The sequence below is a fragment of the Triturus cristatus genome, chromosome 5_2, assembly GCF_964204655.1.
Source record: "Triturus cristatus chromosome 5_2, aTriCri1.1, whole genome shotgun sequence".
NCBI classification, from domain to species: Eukaryota; Metazoa; Chordata; class Amphibia; order Caudata; family Salamandridae; genus Triturus; species Triturus cristatus.
In genome coordinates, this window is record NC_140588.1 from 191,381,630 (window position 1) to 191,406,702 (window position 25,073).

The 25,073-nt window shown below is 45.7% G+C and overlaps 1 protein-coding gene across 5 annotated transcripts in view; it reads right to left on the reverse strand.

Annotated features, from left to right (window-relative positions):
* LOC146822776 (beta-Ala-His dipeptidase-like) overlaps positions 1-25,073 on the reverse strand; it is a 362,817-nt gene that overhangs the window by 178,754 nt on the left and 158,990 nt on the right. For 2 of the 5 annotated variants that reach the window (XM_085606964.1, XM_085606963.1), the window contains exon 2: positions 16,772-16,885. The exons of the other annotated variants lie outside the window; for them this stretch is intronic. In XM_085606964.1, coding sequence (XP_085463090.1) covers positions 16,772-16,822 — 51 coding nt within the window. In that variant the 5' untranslated portion in view covers positions 16,823-16,885. The remainder of the gene's footprint in view (positions 1-16,771; positions 16,886-25,073) is intronic. 5 annotated transcript variants of the gene reach the window in all.

Here is a 25,073-nt window from a genome sequence, read left to right on the forward strand (position 1 = left end):
GTCAGTGAGATCACTGATGAAATCACTGATGACATCTCAAATTACATTACTGATGACATCATCCACGTGAAAATCTGATGCACCTCCTCACAGGCTAATATAACCTTTGATACACCCACTGTAAAATACAGACTACCATTTTCGAAACCATTGACACACCAATAACAGTTACTACATACGCACTCATTGATTCCTAGGTCTACACACACATCCACTCATTCACCCATACAATCACTCATACATGCGGTCACTCATCAATCCAACACTATCATATGCACTCAAACACCTATACAGACACCCACACACCGTCACTCATCCATGGACTTACTCACACACATAGTCAGTCATGCAAAGAATCAATCACACTCCCATTTACTTACATATACAGTTATACACACACCACCTCACTTATTCATACAGATACTAACGCATACTTACTCTCTTATATAATCACTGATACAAGTACACACTCATCCATACAGCCACTCACACAATCACTGACTCTTATGTATAGTCATTTATATACTCTAACTCTCAGATACACTGCCTTTTACATATGCAGTTACTTGTACATGTACCACTGAGACATCCATTCACTCACAAATACACCCATACACACACTCACCCACCCATACAGCTGTTTCCACAGGCACTCTTGAACCCATACACCCAGTGAATCAACCACTCACACATCTATGCACAGAGTCACACACCTCCCACCCACCCACACTCAGGCACCCATACAGATACTCAGATAACCAATCAATAACCCATATAGGCTCTCGTGTAGCTACTGACCAACCCATGCAGCAGCTTATACAACAACAGACAGACTGATACAGACATTCATACAGTTTAGTCACTAACCCATGCATTCAGTAAGACACATTTAATCACTCACTTATACAGTCAGTCACGCACCTAATAAATCATCCATCCAGACACTTATACACCCACTCATTCTTCAATACACCTTGGCATATATATATATATAACATATTTAAACTTTATAGAAACACACAGTCACTGGATGTCATCAGTGATGTCATCAGTGATGTCACTGACCATGTCATGAATAATGTAATATGTGACATCATCAGCAGTGCATTGCGGGGGCACGAGTTATAGTTAGCTGAACTAACTATAATGGCCGAATTTCTCTGGTTTTGTATGAGTGAAATGTCCAACTAACTATAACGTCCCTGAAACCTGTGGTTGTTTCAGTGAATATATGTATATAAAACAAAACCAGAGAAATTCAGCCGTTATAGTTAGTTCAGCTACCTAGAACTCGCGCCCCCGCAATGCACTGCTGATGAAGTCACATATTACATCATTTATGACATGGTCAGTGACATCACTGATGACATCTCCAATGACATCACTGATGACATCAGCCACGTGATAATCTGATGCACCTCCTCATAGCCTATATAACCTTTGATACACAGACTCTAAACACAGACTACCATTTTTGAAACCATACACATACCAATACAGGTCCACTTGTGTCCTGAGGTGCCTTAGGACACAAGAGGACCTCATCGCCACGCCAGCAGTGCACCAAGAGGTATGTTTGCAGAGTGGTGTAAAAAGGGGCGTGGGCTCGGACCACCTCTCTGCAAGGGACTAGTTGGCCACCAGGGACCCTCAGTATTCACAGGGACTTAATTCCCCAACTTTGAACACGTCAGGGGTGCTTTTGCGGAGTGCTACAGGGAGGGGGCGGGGCCACCAGCGAGTTGCCGGTTTCTCTTTTCTTTTTTAAAAAATTCTTTTTTTATGGGAGGGGGACTGCTTGGCCCCCCTTTCCTGGACCACTTTTGGCCCCAGGGACCCCATCCCCCAGGGCCTGGCAGCCTTCTTTTTTTTATTAAACTATTAGGAGGGGGCTGCGTGGCCCCCTTCCAGATGCCAATTATAGCCTCCAGGAACCCATCCCCCAGGGCCTGGCCAGCCTTATTTTTTTGTTTGTTTTCTGGAAGGGAAGGCACGTGGCCCCCCTCCTCAGGCCAATTTTCGCCTGTGGGACCCCATACCCCTGGGCCAGCCTTTTCATAAACAAAAAATTGTAATCACAGGGGAGGGGGCCGCATGGCCCCCCTCCCAGGCCAATTCTGGCCCCTGGGACCCCATCCCCTGAGGCCTGGCCTTTCCGTGAGGCGGGAGCCAGCATTGCTTTTGCACAAGGGGAGCTGCAGACATGCAGCTCCTCTTGCAAATCATCAATGAAGCTTCGGGGAGGTGGCGGTCCCCGCGGCAGCGGGGCCCCTGTGAGCCCCCACTATATAATTTGGGATTACCCCCAGGACCTGGCCCACCCGGGGGCTTAACAATAACGAAGCGCAGGAGCCCTTGCTTCATTTAAAAAATCATTTCCTCAGGATTCGCGCAACCAGCACAAACTCTGCCGTTTAAAAAAAAATGCTTTTTTTGGCTCTTGGGGTCCCTGTGGGACACCCTCAGCAGGCCTAGGTGTTTCTGCCCTGCCCCTTTTCTTGTTTTTTAATGTTATTTCCACTATTTTCTTGTGACTCGGTTACTGATTCACAAGATGGCTGCCAACACTTCCTGGTTTGGAGTGTTGGCAGCCAATCAGAAGTCAGCTCGTGCTTGGGAGGAGTTGTGACTCCTCTTCGGTGCTCAGATATTGAACAGATTTATACCATTTAAAAAGAAGGGTGCTTTCTGAACCAAGACCTACCTTTTTGCCAAATTTGGTGGAATTCCATTCAGCAGTTCGGGCTGTAGCTTTGTCTAAAGTTCCTATGGAAATTAACATGGGGAAAATGCATTTTGGGACCCCCTTTTTCTCAGCCCCCGCTTGACAAATCACCCCGAAACTTTCAAGACAGGAGCTGACCTGAGCGCCCCATTAGTTTTGAAAATTTCTTGAAGATTCGTCAACTGGTGCCAAAGATATTGGCAAATGAAAAAACGCTTTTTGAATAGAAACAAGGTCCTAACTATAACTACCTACTGGCAACTGCCGGGCCACTTGTAGCCCCGGGGACCCCATCCCCTGGGGCTCTCCGCTGGGGACCATGGGGGGGTCCCCAATCCCCCCACGGTCCCGCCAGCCCCCCACGTCCCTCGGGAGCCGGCAATGCTTTTCCACATGGGGAGCTGCTAAGATGCAGCTCCCCATGTGGAAAAGCAATTTGGTTTGCATTTTGAAAGAGAGAGCAGGGAAACCTTTCAAAATCCAAACCAAGTTTGCTATGGCAGGGCAGAAGCCACGAGGCTCCCGCCCTGCCATAGCAAACTACAGTGTCCCGGGGGTGGGCACCCCGGGACACTGCAGGAGCCGGCCCTGGGGGGTGGCAGTCCCCAGGGCCATGACATGGCTCCAGGAGGGGGGCCACGCAGCCCCCCTCCCACAATTTAAAAAGCCCCGGGGGGTGGTGGTCCCCGGGGCTGCGGGGGGGCAGTGTGCCCCCCGCAATAACAACAAAGTAGAGCCCCGGGGGGTGGCGGTCCCCGGGGTCCCTCTGGGCCCCCCTTACATAAAAATATTGCCCCCGGGACTTGGCCCCCCGGGGGCTAAATAGTATCGAAGTGCGGGAGCCCGCGCTTTGGTTTTTTTTTTCCGCTGCTGGATCCACGCACCCTGCGCGGATTTTGCCGATTTAAAAAAAATAAAAATAAAATTGGGGCCCTTGGGGGTCTGGATGTTTCTACCCTGCCCCCTTTTCGAGTTTTGTGCATTCCTTTCACTGTTTTCTTGTGCCTCGGTTCTACCGAGGCACAAGATGCCTGCCAACACTTCCTGGTTTGGAGTGTTGACAGCCAATTACCATAAAGCTCGTGATCGGGAGGGTGCGCGGATCCTGCGCGCCCATAGATATATATGTGTTTTTTCTTTTGATTTTCTCAGCAACTACTGAACGGATTTACACTATTTAACAAAAAGGGTTCTTTCTGAACCAAGAACTACCTCTTTGCCAGATTTTTGTGTAATTCCGTTCAGCAGTTCGGGCTGTAGCCGTGTCAAAAGTTTCCTATGGGAAATTGCATGGGGAAAACACGTTTTGGGACCCCCCTTTTTTCACAGCCCCCGCTTGACGAATCACCCCGAAACTTTCAAGATAGGAGCGGACCGGAGCACCCCACAAGTTTTGAAAATGTTTGCAAAGATTCGTCCATCGGCGCCAAAGTTATTGGGAATAGAATGTTGTGAATTTCCTATGGAAAATAGGTCCTAACTATAACTATCTACTGGCGACCGCCAGTAGATAATATATATATATATATATATATATATATAGAAGATGTAGAAGTCTTTATTCTCAATGACAGACTTGAGACCAAACTTCATCGCAAAACAACTGCAGGAAACACAGTGCTGCACGCCAACAGTCATCATCCCGAGCACCTCATCCGCAGCATCCCCTATGGGGAGATGCTGCACATCAGGCGCATCTGCAGTATTGATGACAACTGTTGGTCAGCTCAGGAAGAAAGTAAAGTAAGGTTTCTAGCAAGGGGTTATACTTCTCCAGTGATAGATAAAGCTATCTTCAAAACGAGATCTTTACTAAGACACGAAACGTTGAGCCAGAAGTCAGACTCTAAATCTGTCATCAGCCGTTGTACAGACTCGGCAGGTGCACCTAGACTCATTATTACTTTTAGCCGACAGCAAGGGATTTTACACAGAATTTTCTAGATGAACTGGGCTCTCATATGTAATGACCCGATAATAGGTGGTTCTTTACCTAATGCCCCTGACATCACATTTCGGAAAGCACGCTCTATGAGTGATATGCTGGTGAAAAGCAGCCCGGAGATAGGCACCAACAAAAGTAATTGGCTACAAACTATCAAGGGGTTCATTAAATGTTCCACTTGCAAAGCTTGTACATTGGGGAAGAGTACCACATCATATGTATCTCCATTTTCTGAATCTCCATGTAAGATTACAAAGAAGTTAACTTGCAAAACTGACTTCGTGGTGTATGTGCTGGAATGTATGTGTGGCCTGCAATACATTGGTAGTACCAAGTTGCAGGCTCACAAACGTATACTCCAGCACATGAGGCCTTGCTAAGGAGAATAGAAACACGGTACATCTTAGAGCTAGACTCGAAGACACCGAACGGATTAAATTCCAGTGAAGATTTCTATACGTGTTTATGAGTCAAGCCACGATTATCTGTTACAACCAGTTTTGAATCACAAATGCATTGTTTTTGTCAAACTCGATGCCAGGCCTCCTCGAAACATACACAAATGTAAAAAAATCAATTTTTTAGAATAACTTGATACACTTTTTAAGCACGTGCACTTTTTGGTCGCAAACAGACACAGGATTTTAAACCTTAGTATTTTTATAGGTTTCTATTAAGAATAATTTGAGGTTCTCTATATTTTACAACAGGAGGTCCAAGCAACACACTTAATCATTACATCAGACTTTTTGCAGGGGGGATTAACCCGATATTAATATAGGTGACAACAACAGTAATTATATGAACCAGGTATGGTACGTTTTTTGCCTCAGGCTTCCAATATTTAGTGGGAAGAGGAGAGAGGAGAAAGAAAACTCTAACCGACGAGGTGCAATTTAGCTCCTATGGCAACAGATACCCATTTGGGTTTTATTATTTGCTACAGATGCAAACTGTCAGCCGTAATACAGTGTCTTCAACGTTGTTTGCAGTCCGGAGAACAATAACGTAGTTGTACCAACTTAACTTCTCCCCCTTTGTTTCGTAAACAGTATTCTTAAATAACATGCTTAAAAAATACAGTTATACGTATGTATTTGGATTTAGAAAACAGACTATATATCCGTTTTTTAGATATGGGGTTTCTTTATATATATATATTTGTTGTGACGACCTATTAACCTGCCGTTTATGTCAGTATTAAGACTGTGAAACCATTTTTGTTGCTTTTACACACTTGTATCTCTTGTTGGTCTAATTGTCTAGGATCATATGTATTTTACAGTTATTCAGTGTATCCTTCATTGGCTCCGTTACACCAGCAATGAGATCTGTTTCTATGTCTATTTGCGCAGTTTTGCACGTGACTTTGCACTAGCACTTTAAAAATTCAGGCTTCGACCTACAGCGTCATGTGATCAAGGCCTCCAGTAGGCTGAAACGCGCCACGGTGGTGGTGCGTTTATGTTGGACTGAATAAAAATTTGCACTGAATATTGGGTCCGTGTTCGTCTCTTGCACGAGGATTATTGGCAAGCTGTGAGACGATTTCTGTGGCATATATATATATATATATATATATATATATATATATATATATATATATATACGCACACACACTATTCTTATAAATTGGAGTGGGGTTTTTATTGTGCGTGTTTCTTTCTTATTTCTGTTTTGGTACTGATAAATCCTTAAAACATGATTTCCTCTGAGGTTGTTAAATGGTAGCGGCAGTTTCAGTCGATAACCTTTCAAGTATTGCCCGGCGGTAAACGCCTCTCATACCATTCGATAATTTACCAATGAAAGAGGCAGGCGCCGGAGACTGGAAGGCAGGAAACAAAGTTTTTATTCCGTCGGAGCAGAACACATCAGATCAGACAGCAAGGTATCGTCACGAGGTGCTCTCTCTGCATCTCTGAGGCCTGGCCTCTTATACACAGGTTTATGACTTTATTGCAGGGTTATCGTACATGGCACATTCTTGAGATTGTCTTGGAACATGAAAGAACATCCTCGGAATCCCCACTTCGAACTCGTTCCCACACATATCTACAGTAGGAGTCCCCACCCCATCCACAGTAGGAGATGGCTATCACACAGCTGGACATTCCGCCAATTCCCGGGGGTGTGTGCGATCGGCCGGGTCTCAGGGGGTAGGGGCTTTGATCTACTGTAATCCCTTTGATGTGGGGTGTTTCCCTTACAGTAGGGTCAATAAACTGCATCCGCAGGGCTAGGTGATGGCCTGGGATCGGTTCGGACAATGGGGCGCAGAGGAGGGGGGTTATCAAAGAGATGCATGACCATGTACGGGATGTCGGTCAGGCGCGGGGTGTGATTCCATGGCAGGGTCGCGCAGAAGGAGAGGGTTTATGGCCCGTGTATGAGAGAGCGGGGGTGGTCGGCGCGCGGGGGATGCTTGCAGCACCAGGGGAACGCGCTGGCGATCGACAATGAGCGGGGGAGAGAGTGGGGTGCCTAAAATGGTGGCCGTGCGTTCGCTGTGCGTGGCGCTGGGGAGAGGCAAGATGGCGCAGATAATGTTCAGTTACAAGCTAAATTTCCACAGTCCTCCCTTTTAACATATCTCGCCAGCTTGCCTGGCCGACATTCACCTTCGTTAACCCTTCAGCTATAATATCGTTAATGTTTTTCATACATTCCTTAAAGATACAGAGTTTTTAGGGCAGGCAGGAGTAATCTGACACATTTGTACATAGTTACATACAGTTGATAAAGTAGGCGAGGAGGTAGTACATACAAAATTACATCAGCTGCGCCGCATGTCAGGCCCAGGGATAGGAGGAGGGGAGCTTGTTTGAGCACAAATAGGATACTGTAAAGCAAAAAAAATGTTTCTGGCAAAACAAGGGATATTGCGTACATTACTTAAGGCCCAGACTTCGTGTGGATCAAAAATAGTCAGTATAGTCGTGTGCATGGCTGGTGTTGTATGAAATGTCATTATACAAAGTTAGATTTTCTTAACTTCTCAGTGTACAGTCGGAAGTGACTGATGCAACATCATGAAAACTCGATAGGAAGATAGTTAATATAAAAAGGTGGTTGGGAGAGGATTTCAACTTAACATGGGTTCTTCTTTCCAGTGTCCTATTATAAAGAGCCATCACTGGTAAGCTCTTAGTGTTGTTCTTCTTTTGTTGGCGCTGTTGAGCACCGGCGGTGGAGCTAACGTCCAGCTCAAATCCAATTTCTCACGTGGCAGGTTGTGACCATTCGCTGTTCTCCGATCACAGTCCTGTTCCCTTAGCATAGTTCATCATAGGTACTTCGGTAGTTAAGTCAAATTCAAAATCCATAAAAAGAGAGAGAGAGAGAGAGAGAGAAGGGGTGTGGCGTGCTTCGGGATGCCGGGGGAAGAGGGGGTGGAGTGGGATCGGATCAAAATGCGGACCAAGGAGAGCAGAATCTTCCAGCACTGGGCCCATCAATCGGGCCCGACGGGTTGGGACTTCAGGCACGCTGGTCAGTGAGCAGGGGGCCTCGATATAGCCCTTCGTTTTATTGCTTATCATCCTGATAATGGTGCCTTGTCCTACGCCCTTTTTGCTTCGTCGCTTCCCCCTTGGTCGATGCCATAGATGTTCCATGGTCCGCAGCCAGGCTGTGCGTCACGTCCGACCCCTCTCTTCCGATGGCAGCACGTTATCTTTAAATGAGTACAAGAAACAAAATCTTAGAGAGTCGGCAGGGAAGACATTTACATACTTCATCCTCTCTCCCAACCACCGAGTAGTTGCGGAAATGCTTTTATCGGTTGCTGTATGATTGACGTCTATTAACTCTGATGTTAGTGTGCGTGTTACTAATCTATTAATCATAGCTGTGGTGCAGGTTTCTGTGGGTGTCCCTGTCCATCATCTGGCCTTCTAGGTGTCGATTCCTGCGCCCTATAATCGTTGCAGGAAGCCTGACATCTGTCAACCTTCTGGTCTATTAAAAATTCTAACCGGCTTCTCCGGTAGGGACTCGTTCATCTCAACACAAGTTTTGTTAATATACATTTTCCTCCGAGAACTGTTAAATTTATGAAAAAGTGCGATGTGCTACTGTCATGGGTTCACGAGTATCCATTTCGGGGAGGAACATAAGCTAAACATTATTCTTGCTGGAGACAATAGGTAACCCTTATCAGTTTAGGCGATGTATTTTTTTTTTAGAGAATAAGGTCATCAGCTGTTTCGTTCGAAATACTCTGAGACGGCTAGTATAGGGCTGGGGTTATTTTGGGAGAACGGGGTGCTTTAGACATTCTATTTCGGGGTAATTGGGCGGGGGCAATTCTGGGCGGTGGAGATGGTGTTGTTAAAGCTCTAAAAACGAAAACCACTGACATATAGTCCCCGTGATGAGGGCCAAATTGGGAGACATCAGTCGTCTTACCTGTCCTTTCTTTCTCAGCCAATTAAGCTCAACATTTGCAGAAAGGAGAGGTAGTAACGTGGTGAAGTATGGTCGTTTTGTTTCTGTCAATTTGTTCAAACACCACCGTGTTTCAGGCCAATTATACACTTACCGAAGAGGTATGTGTCGTTAATTTATTCAAAAAGAAAGAGGGCAAGAAAGCCTTTAGTGAGGGAGGAGGAGAGAGTGAAAGAGAGAGAGAGAGAGAGAGAGAGAGAGTGAGAGTGAGAGTGAGGGTGAGAGTGAGAGTGAGAGTGAGAGTGAGAGTGAGAGAGAGAGAGAGAGAGAGAGAGAGAGAGAGAGAGAGAGAGAGAGAGAGACGTGTGCATCAAGTAGGCTATTTGGCATATGTACGACACAAAACGAGAGAGTGAGAGACATGTGTATGATAATAGGCCACTTGGTGCACACACAACATGGAGTAGCATGGGTCTGTTCTATGTAAGAAAACACAAGCGGGGGAAAGACATAAATTCGGTGATCACGTACACACAAATACCGGATAGGGTGTGACAGTACATGCATCAAGCGCAGAAACTTAAGACGGAGACTCAGGGCTACGTTGAGTATGGGGACCTCTCCTTTCCTGTCCTCTTTCCTATGCATGCTGCGTATTTTCAGTATTTTGTAGTTTATCTTGGGGGGGGGTGTCGGACCTTTTACTCTCCTCCCTTTGATCGATGGACGAGCACTTCAATCATACGGTGACGCTCTCTTCAAGTGACCCAAGCATGAAATGCATACACATTCATACCGTATAATCGTAGCACACACGCACAATCATACCATACAGTTTTTCATGTTCCCAATGGTGGTCTGCACTTTACGCACTATCCCACAACGTTTGTCTATGTTTTTCCTGATATTGAACACGGTGCGGTCCATGTCCACTCCATTCTTCAGTCGGAACTTCGTCGTGACCTATAGAGGGGAAAAAGAGGGGAGGGGATGTGCAGTATTCAAAGTACCTTAGCGCGCGTAGACACGAAAAAGTTCTACTTACCACGTACCAGGCTAGCCGCAGGAGTGGGTAATACCACAGACCTATTATTCTTTTTGTCCGAGACAAAGATGCTCTATTTCATTCATCTCCTAAATTCGGGTTCCCTGGTCGTACATGCATTTCTCAATCGGTCGTGTATTATGGTGCAAGATACCATACCTTGCGTTCGGCCTATACCTTAAGCTATAGTTGACCATTGTTTGACAACTCTTGGAAAAAGACAGGTGTGATGGGTACAAATTCCGTTAATCAAAAAGATTCAGGCAAATGGAGTCTGCATTATCTGTTTTCTATTGCTTGGGAGTAACAATCATTTATTCAAAAGAAAAAACCTTTACCAACCTAGATGATTTGTCATGACACTGATTCCGTAATTCCTTTTAAGAAGCCCTTTATTTAAAACAATGTTAGTATACAAATACGGGCCTACAACCGCTATAGGCCGGCCACGGCGTGAGAGGCGTCGAGTATCATGAGCAACACTACTTTATCATAAAATCGGTTCCCTCCCCGCCCCCCCCGACCATCATGTGTGGAAACATCACATACATATCTCTTTTTAACACAAATGCCACGTGACTGGAACGCCACAAGGAGTTGTAGGCCTCTCCTACATCGGCACCATTTTGGGGCGAGGTCGGGCCAGTGTACAGTCTAAGTCTTTCCATGAATTAGCTGTTGGACCAGAATTCCTTTCGGTAGTTCGAGAACTTTCGTTAGCGTCAGCTTGCGTCAGCATGGCGTCACCGCGATCTTGTAGCAATGCCGTGGTCCGTTCTTGGGGCGGGGCAGCAGGCGGGTTCTTCCGCCGACGCCTTGAATCAGTCTTTCTTACTGCACCAAGCGGAGGCAAGGTGGCTGCCGCCCGGGGCAAAGAACAATGGCGGTGGTTTGTCCTTACCGGAAGTCCGCGGGAGTCGAGTGCCAATGACTCCCGCAGACTCTGGAAAGCTGAGGGGGCGTTTTGTCAAGGGTGGGGCCCACGCCCAAGCAGACAAGCTTTCGAGTCCAGAATCGTCTCACGGTGGGCTAGGCCTGGATCCGAAGAACCGACCGCCGGAGTCCAAAGGCAGCAACAGCAGCAGCTCTTCGGTACAGCCACCGGAGTGGGTCCAGTAGCAGCGACAGCAGCAGTTCGGATGGTATCGCCACCGGGGTGGGTCCCCGATTACTCGGCTGCGGGGGCCCACTTCTCGCGTCGGGCGCTAGTGGCAATCCTGGTGAACCCGTGCTTGGGTGGTTGTCCGGCGGTCGAGTGCAGGGGCGCCAACTCAGCCGAACGGCGAATGAAGTGGCAGGGCGCAACTCGGCTGGCCGGTGAAAGAGACGGTTGGGGTGCCCTCATCTGCTGGCGAGCCTCCACCTGGGGAGGTGGGGGAGGCCCGTCCGCGTCGCTTCCCCCCGCCAGGGCACCCTCCGTTATTGAAGGAAGAAGAGAATGGGAAGATCCGCACAGCGTGGCAGACTCCGCCTTGGCGCTGCCAGAGCTTCGGCGCTTCGTGCAGCCTCCGGCCTATTCGCACAGTCGTCCGCCACTGATGTCAATGGATTTTTGCATGGCTTTTATAGCCCAAAACCAACTAAAAGGACCGCCCAAAACAGGCCAATGTTGCAACCTCGAGGAAGGAGAGGCGAGGACGGTGTCACGTGGACGTAAATGCTTTGGGATGCAGGTCGCAGCAGACTGTCATGTAAATAGTTGTTTAAAACGTGTTTTAACCTGTTCATCTTGTCGGAATGTTGTTATACCTATAAGTTATTAAAATGTTTAACCATACTACTTTGTTGGAGTGTTGTACATATTTGCAATCTAGTTAGTGTAATCGGAAAATGGCATCGTCCAATTGCGCGTGATCCTAGTCAAGTTCGGTGACGTTGATGGTGGGTATCAACAGACTTCTGGTTGTGTCTACTGGGCGGGGTGGGTGGTAGGGCAGACATGTTTAGGCAGCGGGAGCGATGGAGCCGGGCTACCTCGTGGCCGTCTTGACCGTGAGCTTGGTTCCTTCCCCTAGTTCCATATATCCCACAAAGGGCTATTTCCTAGCGTTTCTTTGGTTTTGTAGGGTCAAAAAGGATCCTACCAGTGGCCACTGACTCTCGGGGTCCCCCTTTGTATATTTTATGCCATAGCTTGCTATAAACTACGGCGATTAGTTCGTATTTTAGTGAACATGTCCTTATTAGGGGTGCCTTCCAGAGGAGCCGGATGGTTCACCTCTAATAAGCGGTCCGGGCAGAACCAACTACCAATCAGTGGGGAGAAGATAGGCATGACGGGTTTCAACGGGGACAAAAGTCAGCACTACCTATCTTTTCACTGCTTGCAAAGACTAGACAGAATATCTCTATTCCTCGTTATTTGTAAGCAGAGAATACCTCCAAAGAACCAATATCGAACAACTAGTGTTCGGACAATCAATCAATCAATCAATGGGGAGATAAAGATAGGCACGACGGGTTACAACGGGGACAAAGGTCTGCGTTACCTACCCTTCACTATTTGCAAAGACTAGACAGAATATTTCTATTCTACGTTATTTGCAAACAGAGAATATCTCAAAGAGCACTATTCTTCAAAACAATCAATGTTCGGACAATCAATCAGTGGGGAGATAAAGATAGGCACGACGGGTTACAACGGGGACAAAAGTCTGCGTTACCTACCCTTCACTATCTGCAAAGGGAGAGAGAGAGAGAGAGTATTTCTACTCCTCCCCGTTTGTAGACAGCGAATATCTCAAAGAGAACAATCAATGAGCAATACTAGTATTTCAAACAATCAATCAATTATTTCGCAATTTGTCGTGTTTCACGACCTTACCCGGACCGCGTGGACAGTTTCTCGTCTTCCGCCTCCAGCGCCCGATCGTCCTCTACTCTCCGTATTTGCCGCGGCACTCCTGATGGTTCCCAGTCAGGACCGTAGATCACTCGAGAGAGGTCTGCTCGGAACCAGTGAAGTTCGGATGATCGGCTGCCAGACGAGGGTCTATCGGGCAGGAGCTCTCCCGATCGTTGCAGTTGTTCACTCTGTCGTCAGGACCTCTCCCACTGGATCCACGTGTCGCTGATGGGCCCCACGCTTGGGACGCCAATTGTTAAATGGTAGCGGCAGTTTCAGTCGATAACCTTTCAAGTATTGCCCGGCGGTAATCGCCTCTCATACCATTCGATAATTTACCAATGAAAGAGGCAGGCGCCGGAGACTGGAAGGCAGGAAACAAAGTTTTTATTCCGTCGGAGCAGAACACATCAGATCAGACAGCAAGGTATCGTCACGAGGTGCTCTCTCTGCATCTCTGAGGCCTGGCCTCTTATACACAGGTTTATGACTTTATTGCAGGGTTATCGTACATGGCACATTCTTGAGATTGTCTTGGAACATGAAAGAACATCCTCGGAATCCCCACTTCGAACTCGTTCCCACACATATTTACAGTAGGAGTCCCCACCCCATCCACAGTAGGAGATGGCTATCACACAGCTGGACATTCCGCCAATTCCCGGGGGTGTGTGCGACCGGCCGGGTCTCAGGGGGTAGGGGCTTTGATCTACTGTAATCCCTTTGATGTGGGGTGTTTCCCTTACAGTAGGGTCAATAAACTGCATCCGCAGGGCTAGGTGATGGCCTGGGATCGGTTCGGAAAATGGGGCGCAGAGGAGGGGGGTTATCAAAGAGATGCATGACCATGTACGGGATGTCGGTCAGGCGCGGGGTGTGATTCCATGGCAGGGTCGCGCAGAAGGAGAGGGTTTATGGCCCGTGTATGAGAGAGCGGGGGTGGTCGGCGCGCGGGGGATGCTTGCAGCGCCAGGGGAACGCGCTGGCGATCGACAATGAGCGGGGGAGAGAGTGGGGTGCCTAAAATGGTGGCCGTGCGTTCGCTGTGCGTGGCGCTGGGGAGAGGCAAGATGGCGCAGATAATGTTCAGTTACAAGCTAAATTTCCACAAGGTGAGCCTGACTGCTCTGTGCCACAGCCACCCAGGACTGTGCTATGGATTGATAAGGGAACCTGACTGTAACCTGACACAGAATAATGACACTATTACTTGGTAAGACCTCCTAGCCATCCCAACTAATAATCCACTTTCTTACTGTGTTACATCTTGAGTGTTCCAATGAGTCCCTTTTATTTATTGTACTGGTGTAGTGGTATAGCCCTGAGAGAAGTGGGGCTCTTGACCAACAGCAAGGATATGACTCAAGCCTTGCAGGTTCTAGATATCCAACCAGGTTTTCACACCCGCAGAATGCAGTTACACTAAGACATTTTCAAGAGGACAGCCTCATATGAAATGGGGGGCCATGAACATTTTTACATAAATTATATAGTTGAAGCACTGGCTTGAGAATGAAAAATATACAAGAGGTATTGATCTTGATAAAAAGGACCCTAGAACTCAATATAAGACAAGAATGCAAGGAGTGGTATGTTGATCAGTCTTGGTACATGTAGTGTCCAAACTGCTTCTGCATTCTTTTGAGTGAAAAATAGGGAAATACCTAGCCATAGTGAAAAATGAGGTAGGTCTTCGAAATTAAATTGGGGATCAATGATGTCAAAGAAGGAATGGATACGGATGTTGGTTGGGCCATGATGCTGTAGGGGTGGAAGTGAGGCAGTTGTGACACAACTGGGGGGGTGACGGGAAGATTTTGGGCTTAAAGTCCAGGCAAGTCACATGATGGACTTCCAGGAGTAGAGTGAAGCCAAGAGGCTGGAGCAAGAGACGCAAGACTATTGATGCCCAAGGACAAAGGAGCAGATAAAGGACCCCCAGCATAGAATAAGATGGAATACTTGACACCTTCAGTAAAGAAACATTTCCAGACTAGTATGTAACTCACCGATTCATACATTGAAGAGAACCTAACAGCAAAGAAATCACTGAAGTGGGAAGGATTTAGAGATCAGATCTCTGAATAGGCAGGATGTAATCATGACACCTACCCAACTTTAACTCTGACCTCCGCACCTAGTACAAACCTAGCTCTTTTTTAAGATAACCCTATTAATTGAGTGATTAATTGAGATGCTCAGCATGATGTTGAGTTTCAGCACAAACTGGCAGACGGAAGTCCAGCATGACCTCTGACCTCTTTTGTACGGACCAGGAGACCATATGTGGGACCAGGTTTCAAACACATCAGAGGAATAATTGCAGCTGCTAATACAACAAATGGTGTAAATAACTGGTGACATGGGGTCACTAGTATGTGTTGAATTGAGTGATGCAATTGAGAACGTAGTTCTCCACCTTTTTTTGATTTCTATACTAACCAGCTAACCTTTGGAAAGAAAAGTAATGACTGGTTCTGCAATAGGGATTTGACAAGACCAGACCACAAGCCAATGGTCTTTTGAAACCTCCACATCTCAAAGTACAAAATAGATAGACAGCTAATCAGGAGGTGAAATAGGGAAAAATGTACTCTACGTACTCTGCAAGGATGTGCAAAATCACATTTTAAATCGAGAACTTTTTGCAAAATTACGCTTTTAGAACGAAATGTGGTTTGCAAGTATCTTGTGTGATTTTTTCATGTAAGTTGTGAAGACATTCTTAGAACTCTTGTGTAGGGAATCCAGACAATTGAAATTGGCATTCGCACAGGAATTGGTAATGCTACATAAATTATAAATATATTTCTGTGGGTGAGGATCCTGATCACTTTTTTAATATTTCACATCTTTTTGGGTTGGGGTTGGAAGGGCAGTATCATGGGTGACAGTTGTCACCTAAAAAATGTAATGGTGGATGGCTTCTTGGCAGCTTGTCCTGGGTTACTGGGAATGGTGAATATGTTTAGGAACCACTTGCAGTCTAGAAACATCATGGGATGGGGACATTATTGGGTGCAAAAATAAGTGAGATAAACTAGAATTGATGTTATAATAAGAGGAGCTGGAAAATTATTGCAATGATCCAGGTCTGTTTGGACATAAGAATTTTGAATCTAGGATCTTAACACCAAGGCTGAAGGAACTATGTTGGCTTGGTGGAGAAAGTCTTCAGTGCTAATTTCATGCTTAAATAGCTGCAGGGATAGGAGGGGTATATAACATTTCCTAGAATTAATTTTGAAAGTTTGGGACTTGGGTTAAATCTAAAACAAATGGTATTGTGCATGTGGATGACATCTTGAAATAAATAGATTATCAGGTATGGAAACAGCTCCTATCAGTTCAACGACAAGGGCATCCAAGTTATCATTTTACAGGAAACTGGTGCTGGGTTAAGACATGTGCATGGTGATGATGGCGTGGAGATGATGAATGGCTAGTGAAGAAGAGAGTTAGAGCCAAGACCATAGATCATTGCTTATATTGATGGTAATATTGAATTTAGTGGGGCAGCCGCAGAGGGCCCAAGGATGGATATGAGAGCTCACTGTTTAGTGTTGTCTTGGATGTGACACTTAAATGACTTCCATGTAAGTGAGAACCTCTGGAATGTATTGGGCAATGGTTTGTAAAATGGATGTGTAATTCTGGTGAACAAGGGTAAGCAGAGATTCCAAAGACAATCTGGAACTGCAGTTCAGGAAAAGGGGGCATGCAGGGGCGGATCAGTAAGAAGATGAGGCAGGCTGGACGGGCTCCAGTGTTTATTCTATAACTTGTTGACTAATGAAGATGACTAAAACTTCAGCCACTGACCTCTGTATGTGAAGGCAGACCGCAGATATTCTGGGTAAAACAGGAGCTCATCTTCCAGACTGGGAGCAGATGTGATGTAGCATCTTATCTTCTCATATAGGATTTACTAGAATACTAGAGGGACAGCAATATGTCCAGCATACTGGTTACTAAACATTTATTTTTTTATTTTTTTATTTTATTAAATCAGCATCGATGATAACAGACTTACAATCAAGGGAAGAAAAGAAACAATTGTTGTTCAATAAAGAGTGAGCAGAGACAGGAAAAAAAAAAAAAACAGTCAAACCCAATTCATTACTGGGTCCCATAATGCAAACCCAAATTCTTTTCTTCATATACCTTTATGATTATATAGAGCAATTTCCAAATTGTACAGGGATAGCAGTTTGGCTTTCCATATAGAAAAAGACGGTGCATCCGAACTGATCCATTGAGATGTAATACACAAGCGGATAATGGCCATACATAGAAACAAAAAACCTTTCTCAGGGGTTGAACGCTTTCTGCTATTAGCCCCAAAATCATACCCAAATAGCACTAATTGAGGTGTAATATCGACAAAGACTCCTAGACCTGAGTTCAGAAAACATTGTATTTCTTTAAGAAAGGGGGCTAATACAGGACATTCAAATATCATGTGCACCAAGTCAGCAGCCCTCTGAGTACATCTGGGACATAAATCCCCCCGATTTGTTCCCCATTTAGCTATCTTCGCTGGGGAATAATATAAATCAAAGATAGCCATATAACATTGGCTTTTAAAGCTACCTGAGAATATAACAACATCAATAAGGTTTAGAACTAATTGTAAATCAACACCTACTATCCCCAGCCGCCTGTCCCAGCATTGCTCAAAATGAGCAAGATCGTCCTGTTGGGTTGCAATTATAATTTTAGACAGTTGAGAAATCTTACATCTCCCTTTTATACATTCCAAGATTGGATTCTTTTCCAAACTGCTCTGCCCTCTTGAGACTAATTTATCTAAAAAACTTCGGATTTGGAGATGTTTAAAAAAGTCAGTACGCTGCAGCCCGTACTTCTCTTGAAGTTCAGAAAAGGACATCAATTGATTGTTTAGAAAAAGGTCCCCAATAACTCTAATCCCCTGAGTGTTCCATCTCCGCATGGTTGTATCACAAAAAATTGTAGGAAGTTTCCCTATTGTTCCTAGGGGCATGTATCGATTATATTCCTTTGAGGTAAAAAGTTTAAACACTTTTGACCAAACTGCAGCCACAGCCCCCAAAGTCTTAAAACGAGTTCTTTTGTAGTAGCTGGGCTCAAAAAATTTAGAAAATAAATATTTGGCTTCTGGCCCTATAATAAGCTCATAAATGGATGGTGAAGAAGCAGGGTCAAGATATGCCTGAGTACCAAAAAATAAAATCCCCATGTGTTGGAGCATCGCCGCCCAATAATAATACTGAAACTGAGGGATGCTCAGTCCCCCCCTTGCCCTAGGCAAAGTAAGTTTCTTAAAAGCTTTCCTTGACCTCTTATACCCCCATATAAAGCGAGAACACATTCTTTCTATTTTTATAAAATATAAGTTGGGTACAAGAAGAGGAATTGAGCGAAGTAAATAAAGAAATCTTGGAAAAACCACCATCTTAATGTCATTGCACCTGCCATAAATAGATAGGTGTAAATAATCCAAATTTTCCAACATTCTATTGGATGAAATTAGAATTGGATCCAAATTAAGGCTAACAATGGTTTGTACCTTCGAAGCAATTTTAACACCCAAGTATACAGCCTCTGAGACAGTGTTAACACCAGGAAGAGGACCAGTACCAGTAAAGAGAACTTGCGTCTTATGTAGATTCAATTTGTAGCCGGATACAGATCCAAATTCCGTAGTCAGAATTTCAATACGGATGCCCCTGTTCACCTCTTCGTTTTGCTCTCTACATTGAACCCCTATTGGCTAAAATTGAGCAGGATTTTGACATTATACCAGCTAAACCTATGTCTCAACCTATTAAAGTGTTAGCCTACGCTGACGATGTGGCGGTTATTACAACGGATGTCGCCAAATCAATGAGACGTATTGAAATTCTGACTATGGAATTTGGATCTGTATCCGGCTACAAACTGAATACTAAACATTTTTCTGCTCTGACTTATTACAGCATTGCTGTAAGTTACCAGAAAGTGTGGCGGTAGTTGTAACATACTGATGTTATATGCACTAGTACCCTCGTGGTTCTGGGGTAGACGTTGAACAGGAGCTACGTCATCTGCGAGGAGGTGTTAGGGCGTGGTTAATGTTGAGTATGAGATAATGCACAGTGTGTGAGTGTATGCTGAGGAATAAAGAAGTTTTTGACTGCAGCTCCTGTGTGGCGTATCTAATTCGCAGGATCCACAGCTGGGGAAGATGCTACAGCAACAATGTAATATCTACCAGTAATTAAGACAATATATACAGCTGCATTTAGCAGCCAGAGTGGAAATTTAAAAATGGTAGGTGTTAACACTGTTTCAGTGCCTGTTACCCCTGAGCTTAGCAAGGTGTCTTTAATTACGGAGGCAATGGCTACCAGTAATGCGATTACCTAAACTGCCATGCATGCTCAAATTACTGGGGGAGGGGGGGGGGTTAAAATCAGGGCATGCTCCATCAGAAGAAACAAATGCTAATCCTGAGTTCATGATCTCACAATCCATTTTAGTGGTATAAAACATGGCTCTCTGAAGTCAGCCCTGGAAGGCCAGATCCATGCCGGATTTTTAGCATATCCCCACTAAGATACAGTACTAACAGCTAAATAAACAGAGATGTTTAGGAAGAATGGGTCTATTTAGGGTGGCAGCATACTACTGTCTTCCAAGTTCAGTTTTAATGAGGAAGAAATGCAGTTAATATGAGTAAGTCACCTGACAGCTTTAATCACACGTTAAATATTCTCAAATAGGGAGGTGTGGCATGGGTACTTACTGCATTATGGTTTGCAAAAGCTGGCAGATAGGTTGGAGACGCTAATTCTAAAGGGATTAAGTTCTACTTTCCATAAATTAGCATTCAAAATGCACCTGTGCATGTTCTCATCTATTATTTTCTGCGAATATAGACACTTTTTCCCAAATCTGAGATGATACTCTGGTGAATGGTTATGTTTACTTAGGGTACCTTAGAAAGAGGCACTTTGTAGATGTTTTACACCTTTAGTGGTAGTTTGTTACATGCTGAGCTGGAGTAGTGCAACTTGAAATTCACAAGAGTTCTTAGGTATAATAGGACGAAATCAAGACCCTATTTTGGGTTTAAACCTGAACATGAAATAATTGCACAAAAACATGTTTCCTGCGTAGAAATGTAAGTTGGGACCAAAACCTCTTGGAAGTAGCAAGTAGTGTCAGCTGCGGTACATGCAGATAAGAGCGGTGGGGCAGTGGGGCCGGGTTGGGGGGATTCGGCAGACGACCACGAGGGAAAAATAAATAAATAAATAATTTTCCCTCGTTGTCGTCTGTCGAAATCCTCCCCACTTGGCCCCATAGCTCTTACCTGCACGGGGCCGCGGCTGAGTAGTGTTTCTCCTGTGTGAGAGAGGCTGAACCTGAATGTGAGTCATTCCACAGTATCAGCACATACATTGCATTGTTGTGTTGCTGTGTCAGATTACAAATATTGGGCTATTTTAAGAAGGGGTGCACATCAATCATTTTGTATGAATTGTACCTATAAAAATCTCAAAGTAAAATAGTTAGATAATATTACGATCTAGGTCGCCCCACTACAGTAAATTTGACATAAATTCATGGCTCATGCCGTCACATATGACATCATGCACTATTTTGTCGATGGCATCACTGATAAAATTATATCTAGCTTTATCAATGACACCATTGATAAATGACATCAGTGATTTAACCACATCTGCAATTACAAATTATATATTGGGAGTCATATGTGATAATGCCACACATGGCATCAGCAATGGCATAAAATAAATCACTGACGCTCAGGACTGTAATGTTGAGGAGCTGTTGCATCTCTGAGTGTGCCCTTCTTACAGGTTTCCCAAATGCACATCCTGGTCGTAGGGGCGGCTCCTCTGTAGTGGCGGGGAAGCATCGCCCCACTGGTCATAGTCAGTCACACATAAATAAAAGGATAAAAAAAAAATAATATAATTTTATTTTTCTGTGACTGACTGAGCCAATGCCTGTGTTGGGTGGGGCCAGGCCATGGCGGGGGTAGGAGTGATGGGTACTGTAAAGTGCACATGTCAGTTTGGCCGGCGCTTAGGCCATTCAAACCAACATGCGCACTTCTGTTTCTCGAACCCAGCTGTGTTGCACAGCCGGATAGGAGAAACAGCACAGACTCCCATGCACTGTCTGAGTGGCAGATCAGGCCACTCAGACCAATCCTGATGCTGCTCACATGCTTGGTACAGCATGAGAGCAGCATCATGATTGAGCGGGGAGCCTGTGCTTTCGCAGTGACCACCGGGAGCAGAGATCCACAGAGGCGTACATCGGAGTCAGGTATGTTTTTTTATTATTATTCCCCCCTTGAGCCCTCCCCCCCTACTTTACTTTTGCGGCGGCCGTCATTGCCTGTTTGAATGCTTCCTGGACCCATATGACACAAGCCAATATGGTGTTTGCCACTCCAGCATGTGTAGTTTTCCCTTGGAGCTCGGAATTGTGTAGATAGCATGTGGGCCCGCAGAGTAGGGAAAATACACAGATGACTTATTGGCCCTTCAGAGACTGCAAAAAAACCAACCAAAGATGCCACGAAATTGATTTGTTTAAGTGGGAGCCCTCACTTGGTTGTAAAAGGTCTAGAAGAAAAACAACAATCTAGTTACAAATATAGTATTAAAAAAATGACAAACAATTCTAGAAATACCTAAAGCATTAGCACAGGCTAATATTAGGAATGCAATCAAGAAAAATATTTCCAACATTTTATTAAAGGCCAGAAGAATCCGAAGAAAAACCGTAGCAACACCTATATGTATGGACATCTGCAGGAACATGGAAAACCTCAATGCTAGGACACTAGGAATGGAAACAAATATAGAAAATCAAGGACTCTTTTTTGAAATGACTCACAAAATCAATAAGAAATTCCAACTGCAAATTGGTATGATGGAAGACGACAATGGGCAGAACGCAGCTGATATTAAAAAGAGCAAACAAAAGTGACAATAATCAAGTGTATACCTTTATAGAACTGTCAACACATGAAAAAAACCTAGAGGACATTAGCTTCCAACAAGAACCTATAATAATGGAAGTAGACATCAGATCAACACTAAGATCCACGTCTCCAAAAAAAGACACATGATTGATGGCATTGCAAAAGAATGATTACAAGTCACGGATGACAATTCAAGGTGTTTACCATACTGCACAATCAGATTAGAAAAATGACCCAATGGACAACAGATGGGATGAGACCAGTCTGCATTCCAATGTCAAAGAAATGAGACCTCACAGGAAATAGGACCTAACGGACTGCAAACTACAGTACAATGTTGATAATTTCACATGCCGGATAGTTAATGGTCTTGATAATATAACACAGATTTCTTTATATATCTTTTTATTAATTTTATTACATTGTTATACCAACAAATAACAAATGAGCAGGAGTCTCTTACCCAGGTCACTTCTTATTACATTTGCACTTATGAATGGTAGCCTCACATGGATAAGAACTTTAACATCCATTAACAGTCAGACTGGTGAAATACCCACTGGTCCCATATTTTCTGGTGTTTGGCCTTTCATCCTTCTGCATTTATGCACCAACCATTCTGCTCCAGAAGAGTAGCCTATGCCCCAGAACCATTCCTTTGTCATGGGGGCGCTATCACGTCGCCATTGTCGTGTTGGGCCTTAAGCCCACATTCCAGTAATCAGGGACACAGACACCAGAAGATGAATAGTAGTGAACTGGCCACGAGCACGTGCACTCGGGCTCTTTTATTGACGGGGCCACGTCACTCGTGACGCCCGTGATGGATGGGTGTGGGGTGCAGTGTGACCAGCCCTGAAGGGAGTGGCTGGAGGTGCAACTTCCTGCGGGACACTAGAACGTGTCTCGCAGGACACTACATTCCTCCCCAACTTTATTGAAGGACAAACAAAGTGTCAGTCCAACCTGTGGGGAAGAAAACAAACGGTTACCTAAGTACCACCGGGTCCATCAGTCTCTCGAGTCAGGTGGCAGGACGACCTCAGACATGGGCTGGTGAACTTGGCTAGCGGCAGGACCTTCTTTAGCAGACACCCGTACTTTAACCTGAAGGGCTCAGGCCACGACTGCTGGCTTGGAGACGTCCGCTGCATACCGACAGTTCGCTGGCAAAGACATGTCTTGTATGGCTTCCCTTTTGCTGATGTCGGTGATGGTCTGTGGTGAGTTCTAACAGTTCTTTTGCAGCGCTGCTGTTCTGGCTGGCCGTCCACTTGTGATGGTGGGGGTTTGGGTTGCAGAGTCTTTGGGGGTAGTGCTTGAGCCTGAGAATTTCCAGGCTTCCTTGGAGCGCTCAGGGCTGAGCAGAAGTCTTTTCTCTCCGACGGTCTGAGAGGCCTGTTGGGGTGTCGCGCAATGCACCCCACCTTTGGGCGCTTCGCTCGGGGTTTGCCGTCTTGATGGGTTCCGCTGTCCTTTCGCTTCTTGGCACGTTATTCTGCTGGGTGGTCCTGGGCTACGGGCTTCTCTTTGTTAGTTGTGGGTTTGGAGCTCCTCTTCTGTGAGTTGTGGGGGGCGTCCTTAGGCTGATCTCTGCAGTGGCACTGGGAGCAGTGCTCAGGCTCTTCAGCATGCCTTGCCTGTGACTGGGCGTGCCTGGGTAGGGTTTCTGGAGGCGCTCTTGAACGGTTGTGCGGTGGCACTGTCGCCACCTGTAGTGTGAGTCCAAAGACAGTCTTACGGTTGCTGAAGTTTCCTTGCTCATGGCGGTATGCCTTCTTGCTGGGTGTTGCTGTGTTTTGCTTCTTGGCACGTTCCTGTGCTGGGTTCGTCCTGGGCCCCTGATTGCATCTCTGGCACACGCTGGCTGCAGGTGCCGGCATATCTCAGCAAAGGTCTTGTTACTTCCTCATTGACATGCCGAGAGTGGCTGAGGTGTATTGAGGCTTGATACTCTTGTGAAGGGGCAGCTTTGTTGTGTCCACAGTAGTGCTACTGCCGCAGTGGGTGTCGCCCTGGGGTGTCTTGGACCTCTGGGGTCTTTGCTTTGGCATGGAAGTATTCGCGCTGCTGCTGATTACTTCCACTGGCTGTGTAGGGGATTCCGCTGATCCTTGGTGGGTTTCCTCTTGCTGCGAGTGTTGCGCATGCTGTGTTGAGGTACTGTGTCATGCACCACCCCTAGGTGCACTGTGGCTACTGTTCAGGTGCTGGGTCGGCTTGCTGCCACTGCGAAGCCATGCTGGGGTGATGATGCAGTTGTGAGGCAGTGCACAGTGTTGGTGGGTCCCCGTCCTCACAGGATGCTTTCTATTGTCTGGCTCTTCCCTTCGGTAATAGATCCTGCCTCTTGGACGCCAGTTTTCCTCCCATCCTCGTCGCCATTGTCGTGTTGGGCCTTAAGCCCACATTCCAGTAATCAGGGACACAGACACCAGAAGATGAATAGTAGTGAACTGGCCACGAGCACGTGCACTCGGGCTCTTTTATTGACGGGGCCACGTCACTCGTGACACCCGTGATGGATGGGTGTGGGGTGCAGTGTGACCAGCCCTCAAGGGAGTGGCTGGAGGTGCAACTTCCTGCGGGACACTAGAACGTGTCTCGCAGGACACTACAGCCATCAGCACACTGTGTACCTTTTGGCAACCAGGCCGCCCATTGTAGCCAGGGTTCTCTGTGCTCTTGTATTTGTCCAACACTCCAAAATCCCCGGTATTGACACCTAGAGCTCAGGTTTGGATGGGATGACAATACATTCCACATTTGAATCATTTATCCTCTGCCAATTTCTCTAGATGACCGGACAGTCCCATAAAACATGGTACAATGTGCCTATCACCTCTTCACATCACACACATAAAGAGCTGTGCGCATGGCCCAGCTTTCAAATCCTTTCGGGACTAAAACAAGTTCTGTGGAAGTAGTTGAATTGCCCAACTGGGATATGAATTCCACTTGAGCAATAAGGAAGTCCTGCCGGGCCATAATCCTGAGACTGATGCTAGCCTTAGCTCACTGGCCACAATTATAATTGTCAACAATCGCTTATGTATTGCTAGGATATGGATCGATTCCATACCACCCAAAGTTGCTGAATTCTGGGCAATGTTGCATCAAATTTATGAATGCGAA